The 17,178-nt window shown below is 43.2% G+C and overlaps 1 protein-coding gene across 1 annotated transcript in view; it reads right to left on the bottom strand.

The window, feature by feature from the left end:
- TRIM42 (tripartite motif containing 42) overlaps nt 6,000–17,178 on the bottom strand; it is a 29,805-nt gene continuing 18,626 nt past the window's right edge. Inside the window, 1 exon segment of the mRNA XM_013982083.2 lies at nt 6,000–8,179. Coding sequence (XP_013837537.2) covers nt 8,093–8,179 — 87 coding nt within the window. The 3' untranslated portion in view covers nt 6,000–8,092.

The raw sequence follows: 17,178 nt of genomic DNA, 5'->3' as shown, positions 1-17,178 counted from the left end.
TCATTTTCTCCCGCTGCTCCCTGTGCAGAAGCCATGGAAGGCAGAGCATCTTCTACTTGCTCCACAGGCCCAGACTGGTGCAGTACTTGATCAATTGCTTTTCTTTTCTTTTTTCTTTTTTTGGCTGCCCGGAGGCATGTGGAGCTCCTGGGCTAGGGATCAGATCTGAGCCACAGCCTTGAACTAAGTGGCAGCTGTGGCAACGACAGATCCTCAACCCACCACTGTGCTAGGCCAGGGATTGAACCTGTGTCCCTGCACTCCCAAGATGCCACTGATCTCATTGCACTACAGTGGGAGCTCCTGGTCAATTTTTATTGAGTGAATTTGTTGTCGCCTTTGGTGCTCGAAGAGAAACTTTCTGAGCCTCCATTTATTAAGATGAAAGACTCTCTTTATCTTGATTTTCTTGGAAGGCACATAAAAAAAATCAAAGATATAAACCCTGAAACATCTATAGTTTTATATAGAAAGCATTATTTCTGAGCTAAATGATTTTTTTTCCTGAAGGAAAATTTAGAAATTGTAGCTCCTGGTGGAATTAAAGGAATGGAAATGAAGTCATGCATAGATTCACAGCAGCTGAAGAACTCTGTTTGGGACTCTATTCTGCTAACTTTTACAATTCGGTATAAAAAATTCAAGCTTCTGGGCCTGCTTCAGCTTTGCAGTAACCCATGTCCCTTGGGCTTCTCCCCAAATTGCATTTTTTTTCTTAGATTCAGTCAATTATTTGCCTTGGAGTGTATTGACTTTCCCGAGAACTTCTACACAACCTGACTCTTTTGGTTGTTCACTGGCAAAAAAATCCTTTGATTTTAAACCAAAATGTCCTCACAGCTCATTTGGAAACTCCAGGGTGACAGGGAAATGTCTCACCTTGCTCTCTTCTATCAGATCAGCCCTTCCGCTCCTTCCTGTTCTGCATTCTGTTGTAGAATCATGCCTTTTAAAATTTAATTTAATTTAATTAATTTCTTTTTTTCTTTTTGGGGCCACACCTAGGCATACTGTAATTCCCAGGCTAGGGGTCAAATCAGAGCTACAGCTGCTGGCCTGCACCATAGCCACAGCAATGCCAGATCCAAGCCACATCTGCGACCCACACCACAGCTCATGGCAACGCTGGATCCCTGACCCACTGCGAGAGGCCAGGGATAGACCTGCATCCTCATGGATGCTAGTCATATTTGTTTCTACTGAGCCATGATGGGAATTCCAGTTTAATTATTTTGTTTTATTTTATTTTTATTGAGGTAGAGTTGATTTGCAATGTTGTGTTTATTTCTGGTGTACAGCAAAAAGATTCAGTTATACACACACACGCACATGTATATATTTCAGATTCTTTTCATTATTATCATAAGATAATAATATTATAAAGTTATTATAAGATACTGAACATGTTTCCTTGTGCTATACCATAGGTCTTTGCTGTTTATTTTATGTATAGTAGTTTGTATCTGTTAATCCTAAACTCCTAATTTATCCCTCCCCCCCTTTCTCTTTGGTAACCGTAAGTTTCTTCTCTGTGTCTGTGAATCTTTCTTTTTTGTAAAGTTCATTTGCATCATTTTTTAGATTCCATGATTAAGTGACATCATATGGTATTTGTCTTTGTCTGGTTTACTCCCCTTGGTATGATAATCTCTAGGTCCATCCATGTTGCTGCAAATGGCCTTATTTCATTCTTTTTTATGGCTGAATAATATTCCATTGTATATGTGTATCACATCTTCTTTATCTACTCCTCTGTTGATAGACATTAAGAACCATGCCTTTTTGGAATTCCCTGGTGGCCTAGCTGGTTAAGGATCAGGCATCGTCATTGCTTTGGCTTGGGTCACTGCTGTGGTTTGATCCCCAGCCTGGGAAATTCTGTATGCCACTGGGTGCAGCCAAAAACTATACCTTTTTTTTTTTTTTTTTTTTTTGTCTTTTTGCTATTTCTTGGGCCACTCCCGTGGCATATGGAGGTTCCCAGGCTAGGGGTCTAATGGAGCTGCAGCTACTGTCCTACGCCAGAGCCACAGCAACGTGGGATCCAAGCCGCGTCTGCAACCTACACCACAGCTCACGGCAACGCCGGATCATTAACCCACTGAGCAAGGGCAGGGACTGAACCGCAACCTCATGGTTCCTAGTCGGATTCGTTAACCACTGCGCCACGACGGGAACTCCGAAAAACTATACCTTTTTGATCTAGTCCAGGAGGTTCTCACTGACATTTCTGTGGATGATGTGGCTCACAGATAGTGAAGTGTGTGTGTGTGTGTGTGTGTGTGTGTGTGTGTGAGAGAGAGAGAGAGAGAGGGAGATACAGCTAAGTGTGTGGGGCTGGGTGCTGGTGATGGTTTGTACCGGGAAGACAGGCCAGTGGGCAGAAATGGGGCTACCTGTGTGTAGCAGGACTTCTGCCATTTTGGGATTCATATGATCTCTCTGTTCCCTGCTTATCTTGTAGTAGAGCAACTGTTCAAATGATACCGACAGTTTAAATGATAACAACATTTCCCCACATACCCTGTTTCTCATTACCTACCAAAGCAAAAAGAGGGAGATACATCACATGGTAAAATTCAGACCTTAACCACTCAAACCAATAAGCATTTTCTGAGGACCTGTGCCTAGTTCCTCACCACTCCTGCCTCCCTGCCCTCTTGCAAGCCGTCGTCCTGGTGGCCTGGCCTCTGGCCTCTGCCTTATCCCATACCCGCCCATCTCTCAAAGGCTGACTCTGGTTCGACTACAGTTGGAGGCATCTTCCAACAACTCAGTTACCATCTAGTGGGTTCTAAATGCTTGCTGGTATGGAAAGGGCTGTTCCTCACAATCACTCAGAGGCTTTTAGAAAACATCAATGCTGAGGCCTCTGTGCTACATAATCTGATCAGTGTCTCTGGGTGGGACCATCTTATTCTCAGAAGCTCCATACATGATTGCAATGCTCATTTGGGGTGGGACCCATAGCTCCAGCGCCAAAGTGATGGATTCAGTGCCCAGTTGCTTTCCCGTTGGCCTTGTGGTTAGGAAGTGACCTGAAGACAGGAACCAGCGTCATGCCTTCTGGTCTCTACTGCAGAGCCTAGCTGAAATTGGGACAATCGACTCTAAAAAATCACAGCGCCACATCCACTGATGCCTTGAGTTTGTTTTCCCAGCCCAGGCCTATCCTTTGAGTCCTACTCTTATATAATTGTGCCACTTATTAACCTGGTGTCTCTCAGTCTCCACCCTGCCTTTTTGGACTTGGTTTCTGCTGCTGAGGCTGGGGCTCTGGAGTCAATTTTTTGTTTGTTTTTGTTTTTGCCAGCTGGCTCCACTAAAGCTTTGCTTCTAGGGAATATCAGAGGAAGATTAGGAGCCTGGAAGTGGGGTGAAGGGAGATAGAGCTCCTTTCTATCTTGCTCCCTCTTCTGGGCAGCATCACTTTTGAGTCCTTCCCAAACTTTAGCACTTTAGCTGTTGCCATCAGCTTCCTGCTTTCCCCCACATTCCTAGAACTGGCTTCTTGGAACTCCTACAGAGACAACAGCCCCAGCCTGGTAGCCACTCTCTCTCAGAGATCTGGGTCCCAGGTCAGCAGGGATCATCCTCTGAGCCTCTGGTTCTGATAACTCCACCCTCCTCCCTTCATTCCCCCAATCCTAGCAGTGACAGTGGCTCCTACGGGTTAAGGGTGGCCACCCCTGTGCCATCCTCTTATCCCTTTTCTGTCCTCCAACATCTGTGGAACCAATTCCCGTATTCAATTATCTCTATTAAAAGGACTGGTGTGGTTTCTGGTTTCCAGACTGAGTCAGACCAGTACAATACCCAGCTGCTGCTATTTGATTTTGCTCATGTGTCCCCCAAGCATCTTCATTCATCTAAGGCAGAACTCTGATGTTTCCCCCAAACTGAAACTTATCTCTTCTTCCCTGTTTGGACCCATCATCCACCCAGTGTTGAACCCAGAATCTTCAACATCATCTTGAATTACTCTCTCTTGCTCACTCACACACACACCATTGTTCAGAAAAGGCTCTTAAATCCACCTGAAATCTGTCCCCCAGCCCAGATCACCATGCCTGTGCTAACACTATCCTCACCAGTCCTCCTGCCTTTTCTCTTTGTTCCCCACAACCCACTTCCCACTCAGAACAGAAAGTAACACTTAAAATATAAATAGGCTTGTTGACATTGCCTGGCTTACAGTTTCCTGAGATGTGTGCCCTCTGCAGTGGCCCACATGTTCTGCCAAGGCTATTTACCTGTCCTTCTCTCATTCTTGTTTCCTGCAATCCAGACTCTGGGGCTGTGTTTCTGTTTGTTTGTTTGTTTGTTTTCCTGCCTCAGGGCCTTGGCACCTGCTGCCCCTCTGTCTGGAATGATTTTCTTCTCTGTTTGTCACATAGCTGGTTCCTTTTCATTCTTTTATTTTTCTTTTTGTGGCTGCACCTGTGGCATATGGAGGTTCCCAGGCTAGGGATCGAATTGGAGCTGTAGCTGCTGGCCTGCACCACAGCCATAGCAACACCAGATCTGAGCCACGCCTGTGACCTACACTGCACTTGTGGCAATGCCATATCCTTAACCCACTGAGTGAGGCCACAGATCAAACCTGCATCCTCATGGACACTGTGTCAGGTTCTTAACTCACTGAACCACAATGGGAACTCCCTTCCTAATTCTTAGGGAGACAGCTTTCATTAACCTCTTAAGGAGCCCATTGCTGACAGCCTCTATCTTGGTCTGTTTGGGCAGCTATAACAAAGTATCACAGACTAGGTGTCTTAAAACAACAGCAATTTATTTCTCATAGCTCTGGAGGCTGGAAGTCCAAGACTAGAGTGCCAGCAAAATCATGTTCTGGTGAGGACCCTCTTCTGGGGTGCAAACTGCTGTCTTCTCATTGTGTCATCAAATTATAGAAGAGAGTCTGCTAACTCTCTGGCTTCTTCTCATAAAGGCACTAATCCCATTCTTGAGGGCCCCACCCTCATGACCTAAGTACCTGCCAAAACTCCACCTCCAGATATCATCAGATTGGGACTAGGGTTTTAACCTAGACCTGAATTTTGGGGACCACAACATTCAGTCCACTGCACCCTCTTTAGAATTGATGCCTCCCAGTTCCATGCACCTTTCCTCCCTACCACTTGTCATCATTTTCAGTCATCTACATACTTATATCATTACTTTATCTGGCTTCCTCAGTAGCCTATAAAATATGTGGAAGCATGTCTGTTTAATTCTCCACTGTGTTCCCATACCTTGCATCCAGGTCTCATTGCAGATAAGCTAAGTGGATAAATGAATCTAGAGTGAATATCAAAAAAAAAAGTAAAAAAAAATAAGAAGAGAGGGACAAAGGACTAACCATTTACTTAGCTAGCAATTGTTCTAATACACTATGAGCTGTTTTCAAGTGGACACACCACTGAATTTTGTTCTTATAGCCACAGACCCTTTAAAGAAAGTCCCTAAAAAAGATGGATAGGGAGTTTGAAGTACATAGATACACAGAGAGATTATGGTTCAATATAGAGGTTTATATTTATGAATCTCTTGATTTTATATGGCATATATATATATGTATATGTATATATACATATATATATATATATATATATATATATATATATACCCTGACACATATGTGTACTACTGTGCACATGCAGAGTTATAAATCACTGTATATTGTACACCTGTAACTTACATAAGATCATACAGTAACTACACTTCAATAAAAAAATACCCTTCATCCTCTCTAATGGTATTTTCCCTTTGTAACATGTCTTCATGTATGTTATTCATTTGAATCTGACAACAATCCTAAGAAGCCAGCAAAGGAGCATTATTCTCATTTTATTAAAGATCAGCTGTAGGAGTTTCTGTCATGGCACAGTGGTTGACAAATCTGACTAGGAACCATGAGGTTGCAGGTTTGATCCCTGAATTCGCTCAGTGGGTTAAGGATCTGGCGTTGCTGTGAGCTGTGGTATAGGCCGGTGGCTACAGCTCTGATTAGACCCCTGGGAACCTCCATATGCCTCGGGAGTGGCCCTAGAAAAGGCAAAAAGACAAAAAGTAAAATAAAGATCAGCTATAATCAAACCACATCATCTTATAGACAGAGAAGCTGACACCCAGAGTGAGAGGGACTTGCTCAAGGCCACACAGCAAAGTTAGCAAAGTGCTGGCTTTAAACCAGATCTTTGCCTCCTGTTTCACACCTCAGGAAGGGTCCTGGGAGGAAGGACCCGTGTGAATCATAACCTCAGGGACCAAAGGATATGCAGGAGTATCCGTGCCATCAAGAATTCCCATCTTGCAGTTTGAAGAATAGCGCGGCTACCGGTTAAGTGAGCCTCTCAGAGAATCCCCGTCTTGGTCGCTGAGTACAAGTTCACACGTTCTCTAGAGTGGCCAGTTCAGGGTGTTGGGCCTCATCTGATTCTGGGCATCCTTCTAGGCTCTGTGAGGAGGTATGATCATTGTAATGCAAAATTCGTATCATTCAATTTTTTTTTCATTTAATTTCATTTTCGTTTATCAGTAGTAAAATCCCTGCTGGCATGTCATTTAATTCGCTCCCCTTGCTAATGATGATTCTGAAGCCTTTTACAGAAATGATTATATGGTAACACCAAATCTGATGGTGGATTCAAGTCATCATTTACAATAATAGGATCATAATGAAGCTCCCTGGGGTAGTCCTTCTTGTAATTCTGTTGGGGGTGGGGGGTAAGAATCTGCTTGGCTTCATCTCATATTATTAGATCGTTGCTAGGGACCTCTCTCAGGGAAAGGGCCTTTTCTGGCTCTGATGCTGAGCCTCTGGGCAAAATAAAGGGCTGCAAAGCCGTGGTCCTATGGGTGAAGCTAGATGGGCCACACCTGTCAGTGGGACAACTCAGAAAAAGTTGGCTTTAGAAGACGGTGAGACCACTGACCACCTGTCCCTGCCCACTCCCACTTCTGTGTATAGCCTCTCATTGTGCCAGTTGACAGGTGGGGGGTGGCGTTTAGGGGAGGGTCATTCTGTGTGCCTGCCTTCCCGTAATAGTTCCTCTGTCCCTGGTACTAAAGTACAATGTGAGCTTCATGGAGCCAGCCACTGGAACAGAATAAATGAGATCCTGTCTCTGCCTTAAAGCCCGGGGACCAGTGAGAGCTCCTGAGCATCATGGGCCAGAATGGATGTCTCTACGGGGATGGGGTGGGGGAGGAAGGCTCTGTGTTTAGTGAGAACCCAGGGGAGGAAAGCGGTAGCATTCCCATCTGGAGAATCAGCAAAAGATTCCTGGAAGAAGGGATTGAGCTGAATCTTGAAAGACTGATGGTGTTTTCCAGGCGGCAATGGGGTGGGGTTCAGGAGAGGGTTGTTCCAGGCAGATGGGTCCTTGTCAGACAAGAAACTTCCGCATGTCATACTGTCTGAATGGACTGGCTGGGTTCAGCAAGGCTGGAGCTGACACGTGACTCCACATTCTTTTCTGCCTTGCTTCAGAGAAGGATAGGGGGCCTCCACCAGGTATTCCACTGCTCCTCCTCCTCTCATTTTTTATAGCTCTGAGACAGACCTCCGACCGCAGGGTTAAAGTTATGGGAAGGTAAGTTCAGTCTCAATAATTAGGAAGTACATTCTAACATTGGCCTTTAAAATAGACTGCCTGGTGAGGGAATGAGCTCGCATCCATCAGTGACTTGCCCAAATGTTGGTGTGAGGTGGGGGGGTTAGTTAGACCAGGGTCAGAATGCACAGGCAGGGGGTCTGACTGCAAAGAGAGTGCCCTTTTTTATAAAACAAAAAACATCACAGAATTCTGAGCCTAGCGTTAGGCCTGAGCTCATGGAAACAGAGCAACTGCTGACTGTATTGTTATCTTTGCTTCAATTTAATGAGCAAACAGCAAGCCAGGACATCAGGCAGTTCCTTTTATTGGTTCTTAGTAGACTCCAGCTTAAATGGCTCAGAGGTCCGGGGAACATGGTCTACAAACCCACTGAAGAACATGGTGAGAAAAATACATATACATATGTGTGTGTCTATATATGTCTCTTTTGTGGTGTGTCTCTGAGGTGGCTACCTGCTCTGCGGGGGCACTCAGAAGCGTTTCTGGAGGGCGGTCTGGATATTCTTCAGCAGGCCCCACTTAGCTCGGTTCTTTCCACGCCCATCTGGTGTTACCACCTGCAATCAGAAGCAGAGAGCCATGGCACCAGCCACGAGGGAAACAGCAGCTTGCGGGAGCTTGGCCCTGGCTGCAGGCTAGATGCTACACACTTCAGCTCATTAGCTTCTCATGCTGACAACCACATGAGGCAGGTGCCATTGACCCTGTTTTATAGATGAAGAAGAGACTGCGGCTCAGGAAGACAAGTAGCTTTTCTAAAGTCCCACAGCTAATACATGGTGGGGGTTGGCATTTCACAGACAAGGCCCACCTCTTTAAGGCAGCTCCCAGGACTGAGTGCTGATGACTGTGTTGGGGTTGGGACCATAGAGAGTAGCCCCTGGAAACTGCTTTTGACGCAGCTCTTATGGTTTGTAAACTTCAGCAAGTGTGTGCGATTGTGAGCACCTTGATTGGGGGAATGGGGGAAATGACAGTCTCTCATCTCCCTAATCCTGACATTGGTTATGATGATGGGACTTTTCTTAGAAAAGTGAATGCAAGGAGAAGAGAACCAGAACTTGCACATCTGCCAATTGCTGATCTTTGATGCTTCATACCACCTCTGATAACGGTGAATAGTCAGTGCTGCCTAGAAAAGGCAGTTGCATTGGGTCACAGGTCCTCCTAGAAGCACCAACTCAGCTTAGATATGGGTCTCCATGCCTTCCTGTGAAGGTGGTGGACTTTTCCACATCTCCAGTCTGGCAGCATTCCCTTTTCTTCCTGGTACACATTTACTGAGGAGGCACTTAGGGAGTGAGGTTGAGATCCAGAAAACGAGAGACAGCCCATGGGATCTATGAGCTCTGTCTAGATGAATCAGGACTCATGGGCAGATGCGGGGGCAGGGGTTGCAGTTTGGAAGGTGAAGAGCAATGTTTGTACAAGGTACAATGTCTCCATATACAAAGGTTTTATGTTGGTATTCAAAGGGAAAGGGCAAAAAATAGAACTATTACCATTATGCTCTCTAGTTTGATAACATTTATTGTCTTAGAGAAAACAGGGCTTCATGCAAGGTAAAAATCACCTTATATATGTGATGTTAGATTACCCACTGCTGGGTTAAAAATAGAAATAACACAGAGAGATACCCTGATAAGGGTAATATAAATGAGTAAGATAGTCACTGCGAACTATCAGGGGGCAATAGGGAATGAATAACAATATGTGACGGGTTGTGAACTGACTCATAAAAATTGGGGACTTAAGTTTTGCCTTAAGTATAGTCCGGATCTCCAGCGATAAAGACTGAGTGTGACATGTGAATAGGGCAGTGGGGATTGAGGTGTCTATGAACAAGAGGATCAGATGAAACAGGACAGAAGAAACAGAGAATAGAACTTGAGATACTTAAGAAATTGAATGATAATTGACATCCCCTTCCCTATGCAAAAAGGCTCAGGTGGTTTTACAAGTGAATTCTCCCAAACTTTTAAGAAAGAGTTGTTCCAGAAGATAGGAAAAGAGTAATAGCTTCCCAGCTCATTTTATCAAGCTAGTAAAATACCGATTCCAGAACCAGATAAAAACAATATAAGCAAAACATTATAGATCATAGATGCAATATTTCAAAACAAATATGAGCTAACTAAAAGCAACTATATTGAAAAAATAATATATCATGATCACATAAGGTTTATTCCACGAATACAAATAGAGTACAACATCAGAAGAACCAATTGTAATTCATTTCATTGACGCCTAAAGGAGAAAAATCATAGTATCTCAAATAATACAAAATTTCATAAAGTTGCACAAGCTCTCAGATATTTAGAAGCAGAAGAAAGTTTATTTATTTTTATTTTTAGGGATGCACCCTTGGCATATGGAGGTTCCCAGGCTAGGCGTTGAATCAGAGCTACAGCTGCCGGCCTGCGCCACAGACACAGCAATGCGGGATCCGAGCCATGTCTGTGACCTACACAACAGCTCACAGCAACGCTGAATCCCCAACCCACTAAGTGAAGCCAGAATTGAACCAGCATCCTCATGGATGCTAGTCAGATTTGCTTCCACTGTGCCAAGACAGGAACTCCTAGTTTCTTTAACTTAATAATGATTATATATCATAATCACCAAATCATAAATCATCATAACTCAATGAGAAACATTAAGATCAGGAATAAGACAAGGATATCAACTTTCACAGGTACCATTTTCTGTAGGACTAATGGCCGTGGCCAAAGCTATAAGGAAAGAAAAATAAATAAATATTCAAGAATTTTAGGAAAAAAGATAAAATTATCATTATTTATAGATGATAGGATCATATGCCTAGAAGAACAAGTGGAATCAACAGATAGATTCTCAGAATAATGAGAGCTTTTTGAGAGTGCCAGAATCAAGATTAACCTATCAATACAGCAATTTTATTCTAAACTAGCAATACATTAGAAAATATAATCAAATATAAAATAATAATGATATCAACTAAGTCTGTAAAATATCTGATTTAACCAGGAATATATAGTACCACTATGGGAAGAACTTAAAAGCCCTAGTAAAGCACATAGAAGATGATGTGAATAAAAATCAGACATTACAAAAATATTAATTTCTACCACATTAGAAACAATGTTTCCCCAAACAAATCCTTTCTGGATTTGTTTTTTAAGAAATTCCATTTATTTACTCCAAAATTTATATGAAGGAATACGTTTCTATGATTAGCTAAAGAAAGGAGGGCTTCATTGCTTATCCATTCTAGATGAGGTCCTTTTGTACAGCACAGGGAACTCTATCCAGTCTCTTGGGATAGAACATGATAAAAGGTGGTATGAGAAAAAGAGTGTTTATAGATGTATGACTGGGTCCTTTTGCTGTGCAGCCGAAATTGACACAATATTATAAATCAACTATACTCTAAAAAAAATAAAATAAAAAGAAATAAGGGCAATGGGCAGACTTACCTTAGCAGTTCATTAAGACACAGCACAAAGCTGAGGTTAAACAACCATAAAACTAGTGTGGTGTTGCTATAAAAACAGACAAATTGACCAATAATAGAGAGGCCAGAGACACACCCTTAAATATATGGTAATTTAAAAGACGATCAAAGTGGCGTCTTTACTGTATTTGAACCTTGGAACTGAGAGGACATTGTGGTAGATGAACCTGGGAAACAGGGCCACTAGATGGCTGAAAAAGTACATCCTGCCTAGCACTGCATACAAAAGTGAACTCTAGATGGATTAACGTCCTAGATTTGAAAGGCGAAACTAAAATTAATAAAAAAAAATGTAGAAGATTACCTTTGTGATCTAAGCCTTTTAAAGGACTTTTAAAACTTCAAAAGGTCAAACCATGAAGAAAATAATTGATGACATTGATCACATCAAAATGGAAGATTTCTGGTGTTTTATGAAGTGTATATATGATGAACAAAGTTAATAGGCAAATGTCAGAATGGAAAAGATTTAGCAAGATCTAAAAGCATCACCTAGAATATATAAGGTCACGCTGCAAACCACCTAAAAAAGAAAAATGCAATAGAAAAATGGGCAAAGGATATTTAGTAGGCTATTGACAGAAGAAGAAATCCTGAGAACCCATGAACATATAAAATGAAATTTTAGACAATAAGGAGACATCACTTTGTACCTATTGGGCTAGCACAATGGCAGAAAGCTGGACCTTGCCAAATGTAGGTGAGGCTTAGGCTGTGGTGGCCCTCATTCATTCCTACGGAAGCGAACATGCATGCAGTCAAATCAAGGATGCACATGCCCCACCACCCAGGAATTTCATTCATAGTGTATGTCTGATAAGGGCTGAACTGCATCTTCCCCTAATTCACATGTTAAAGTCCTATTTCCAGGATGTCAGAATGTGACTTATTTCCAGCTGGGCCTTTAAAGAGGTGATTTAAGTTAAAATGAGATCATTATGGAGGGCCCTAATCCAGTCTGACTGCTGTCCTTATAGGAAGAGGAAATTTGGACACAGAGAGACACACTCATCACATGCATGGGAAAAGGCTATATGAGGGCACGGAGAGAAGGCAGATGTCTGCAAGCCAAGGGGAGGGGCCTCAGAAGAAACCAGACCTGCCAAAACCTTGATCTTGGACTCCTGGCTTCCAGAACTGTGAGAAAATAAATTCTTGTTGTTTAAGCTGCCCAGTCTGTACCATTTCGATGTAGCAGCCCTAGCAAACTACTACTATGTCCCAGAGAGACTCCGAGCCCCTCCCCACCAATGCCATGAATGAGGCTGTTCACTGCAGCATTATTGGACATCACCTGGGCGTCCATCCTGGTTGAGTAGACAGGTGAAACGTGGGGAACAGATGCATACTGTAAAGGATGAGGCAGCAATAGAAGTAAGGGAGTAAAAGTCCCTAACAACATGAGTGGATCATAAAAATGCAGCATTCAGGGGGAAAAATAGTAAGACACAAAGTAAGTTACATAGCACAATACTATTAATAACACATTCAAAACAACACATCCCATGTAAGAACACAGAAAAGCAACAAGATACACATAAAACAGATTAGAATGGATATCTAGGGAGGAATGATCACAAAAGGGAATAAATACATAAATTAGAATAGGGCCTTGGGCTTCCCATTGTGGCTCAACAGTAACAAACCTGACTAGTATCCATGAGGATGCGAATTTGATCCCAGGCCTCGCTCAGTAGGTTAAGGATCCGGCGTTGCCATGAGGTGTGGTGTAGGTCACAGACACGGCTCAGATCCCACGTTGCTGTGGCTGTGGTGCAGGCTGGCAGCTATAGCTCTGATTTGACCCCCTAGCCTGTCAACTTCCATATACTGCAGGTGCAGCCCTAAGAAGACAAAACAAACAAACAAACAAAGAATAGGGTCTTGCATAGACCCATCATGGTAAAGCACCACAAGCTGAGGTGTCTGACTATTCGACCTTCTATGTATGAAGTTAAAAATGATAGGTCCAGCTTGAGCCTAAATGCTACTCATTCCAGGATTCAAGCCTATCCATAGGGAAAGAAGGGAGGGACCAATAGGGGTCTATTTATGCGAAGGATCAAGGAGCCTTTTGGAAAAGGATGAATTCTAAGGAGATAGAGAAGGCCAACCATTCTGATTTCATTTCAGGGCAGGGAGTCTCTGTGAGTATGTGGGTGGGCAGGTAGGTTTGAGGTAGTGGTTCTAAAGGTGGAATAGAGTGGATCACTCGGATTGTCCTCTAACCCCAGCACCTGAAGATGCATGTCTCAGCCTAAGGCAGAGCATCTGCAGTTGGGACAGAATAAAAACCAGAAGGGGGATTTCATGAACCCGAGGTAAGAGGCTTAAGAAGGCCAGGCAGCCCTGCTCTGTAGCCTGAATGCAGCCTGAGCAGGAAGGGAGCAGCACTGCAGGGGAGTTGCTGGGACCACTTCCTCTGCACTCGTGAGGCAGTCAGGGGGTGGAACCCAGCACAGACTGAGAAGGCATTTGGGAGGATGGAGTGGGGTGGGGTGGGGGGGGGAGGGGTTTCTGCCTTTCCTAGGGAAACACCCAGAACAGTGCCAGCTGGTGACTATTGTAGGGCCTGAATATTTATCAAGTCTGATGTAACCTGGGGCATCTGGTTATAGATTGTGGTAGGCAGAATAATGGCCTCCTGAAAATGCCCATGACTGAATCCCAGGAACATGTGAATATGTTTGTTACGTTATGTGGCAAAAGGGGAATTAAGGTTGCTAGGCAGCTGGCTTTAAGATGGGGAGATTATCCTGAATTATCAGGTGGATCCAGTGGAATCACAAGGGAGAGGGAGGCAGAAGGGTATGAGGAGGACTCAGCCTCGCTTTACTGGCTTTGGCAGTGGAGGAAGAGGCCATGAGCCAAAGGAGGTGGGTAGCTCCTTGAAGCTGGACGAGACAAAGAAATGCATTTTCCTTAGAGCCACCAGAAAGCACATAGCCCTTCTCACACCTTGGGTTTCTGATCTGCAGAATTGTAAGATAATAAGAAAGTGTATGGTTTAAGGTAAGCTTCTAATTTGTTACAGCAGCAATAGGAAACGAAGGCACAGGTGGAAGGTTAGATTTGATATGGGGAGACTTCCTGGAGGTAAGGGCAAATTTGAAGTCAGAGGGAGACAATCCAGGGGAAAAGACAATTTTTAGAAATGGGGACAGTGGTCAGCAGGTACAGTGAGATCGAGAGGAAGAGCAGGAGGAGAAACTGAGGCCACAGAGTACATGGTTTACCCCCAAACACCTTTCTCCATTCCTTTGAAAACATCGGGGTCTTGAGTGTTAGAAGCTCTCAACTGGGAACTGGGGGCCAAGAAAGGTGAGTCAGGCCAGCAGATGCCCGGCCTCACTGAGCCTGCCATCTAGTGGAGCTGGGGCTTGGACCCAGTTTCACCCACCTGAGTCTAATCCTCTTCCCAATGCATGATCTTGTCTCACAAAAAAAAATAAATAAATAAATAAAAAATAAAAATAAAAGTCCCACTCTCAAGGCTGTTGCTTTGACAACATTCTCCAGTGTGGTATCAGGTTCCCAAGGCTGAGTCCACCCTGCCCAGAATTTGCTGCATTTACTCTCTGATTATGATGCAGTGGACAAAGAGCTCCTGCCTTGGATGAGACCTAGATTCCCAGTCAACTCCATCAAGTTGCATGGGGCCGGACACATTCCCTCTCTGAGCTTCAGTTTCCTCATCTGTAAAATGGGGCAATAACTCCCTACCTTCCGAGCAGTTGGGATGATCAGTGACAATGAGTATAGTGTATCTGACACAGAGTCAGCCTTCAATAAATGAGACCTTTAAAAAGCGTTAAATTTTCATGCTTCATGTATTAAACTTCAAATAAAATCCCTTAAAAAAATCAACAAGCCACCGACTATGAAAATCAAATGTAGAAAAGGTGTTATTTCACTTCCCTCACAAAAGTATGTATGATGGAAATATTGCATTTTGGATAAGAAATGATTCTGCTGCCTCATTACAGCGTTTTAAATGAAACCTTTCAGGAATACCTGCATCGAACGGATGCCAAAGGAAAAATATTTCGATTTTTTTATAGGAAAGAGCTAAAGTCATTACTTTTATGAAGCTTTATAAATGTCATTCAAGCACACCGTCTTATTTTCATTTGCTACTGAAGCCGTTACTTATGCAAATCATGACAAATGTTAAGGAAAGCTGTTTCTCCTGGAATACTAATATAATCACAAAGAGGGAGGAAGAATTACTTCTGAAGGAAAAATCTATATTGTAGCTCTGCGAGTCAGATAAAAATGAAGCTTCCAGAAAACCTCATTAATTAGTGCTTTGCTCATTTAGACATTGTGTTAAAAAGCAAAGAAACTGGAATGAGTTTCCTTCCCGTATGGGGAGGGCAAATTAATCGCATAAGCACAATTTTAGGGGGATGTTACTTCTTGATTGATTGTAAAAAACACTTAAGAGCTTCCGGGCATCTTATGGTACTTTGTAATTATTAATTTTATTTATCAGTTTATTTCTTCACTCTTTAACTGAGACATTCATTCATATATTCATTTGTTTGGCCACATTTTCACTCATGTATTCATTCAATAACCATTAAGAACCTGCTGTATGCACAGTGCTGTGGTAAGCATTGTGGGAGAAAGAAAGACGAATGAGACATGAATTTTGTCTTTAAGGAGTTCAAAGTTTATGAGGAATGACAAACTAAGAATGGCTGACACACTTCGGTCTCCCTACCTCCATCCTGTCCCTAGCATCTAAAAATGACCTAAGATACTTAAAAATAAATTAGTAACAGCACTGAGGGCCCTTTGTGGGCAAGAGAGGTCTGAGGAATTTCTGAAAAATGAGAAAGTAGTTGGAACTAGACAGAAGGAAACACCCATTGTCAAAAGGACATGCAATCAAACCTGGGAGCAGCTGTGGGTGTTCCATGCTCTGGAGAGAAGTGTGTCAATAAGAACTGGCCTCTGGGGCAATTGACTGCCAGGGTGTCTGGTTGGGGTGTAACAAGAGGAGCAGCCAGGGAACATTCTCAGCCCACATTCTTGTCCTTCCCGCCTGAGTGTCTGACTTCTCGGGGGGTGACGGGGAGGGAGTGCTTTGGGTGCTGGGCTCCAGAAGCAGAGCTTCATGATAGAGTTAGAGGACCCCCACCTCCAGGAGACTTGCTTCTAGTATACCGACCAACAGCACAATTCCTGCCCACCCTACATTCTGCTTTATCACTAGAGGTAGCAACCAATCAGAGTCTCTTCTGCAAACACTTAACCAGAGCCAAAGAACATGGAACTAGTCAGTTGTGTTGGTCACGCAGAGGTTGAGATATGAACCTCCCAAATATGCAAGCCGAATGTTTAGGGGAGGAGAAACAGAAAAGCTAGCTGAAAACGCAGATTCAGAGAGAAGTAGAGCTGGAAGTGGGGGGGGCGGAATTGATTTAGGGGTTGAGAGAAACTGATGACCCTCCAGTTTTCTTGGGTGTCAGACGTCTGTCCTGGCTGCAAGGGCTCTCACGAGACTCGCCTCTCTCTGCACCATAAGTTTCCCTTTTCAAAAGCTGAAATGAATTTATTCGCTCTACTTCTAAAGAATCCCCCAATCAAGACATAATCTACTCTGATTCCTAAGAACACCATCATGGTTGTACAGTAAGATAGCTCCAGGCTATTGATATTTTTCCTCCCTTTCTCCTCTGAATATCAATAAATTTATACCCATGAATGTATGTCCCCTGGGGATATAAAGATGAACAAGCCTGGCATCACAAAGAGACTGGAATCATCTTGCCCTTTTTTGGGGGGGAGTCCAACCTGACTTACTTAGCGGCTCTTCTCTGACTTTCAGATAGACAACGAAAATTTTTTTTGTTAAATTGCATGGGCCATATTAACACTAAGATAAATTACTCACTGTATATATGCTGTATTTATATTCGTTAAACCTGACACTGTATCTTTGCTTTAAGTCACCACTGGGGCTAACATTTAACTATTTTTTTTGTTTGTTTGTTATTGTTCTCCTACCACAAATTTTTGTTTACTAGACTCTGAGCTCCTCAAAGGCAAGCATTA

Source organism: Sus scrofa, chromosome 13 (genome assembly GCF_000003025.6).
Source record: "Sus scrofa isolate TJ Tabasco breed Duroc chromosome 13, Sscrofa11.1, whole genome shotgun sequence".
NCBI lineage: Eukaryota > Metazoa > Chordata > Mammalia > Artiodactyla > Suidae > Sus > Sus scrofa.
This window is presented reverse-complemented; position numbering and strand designations above follow the sequence as displayed.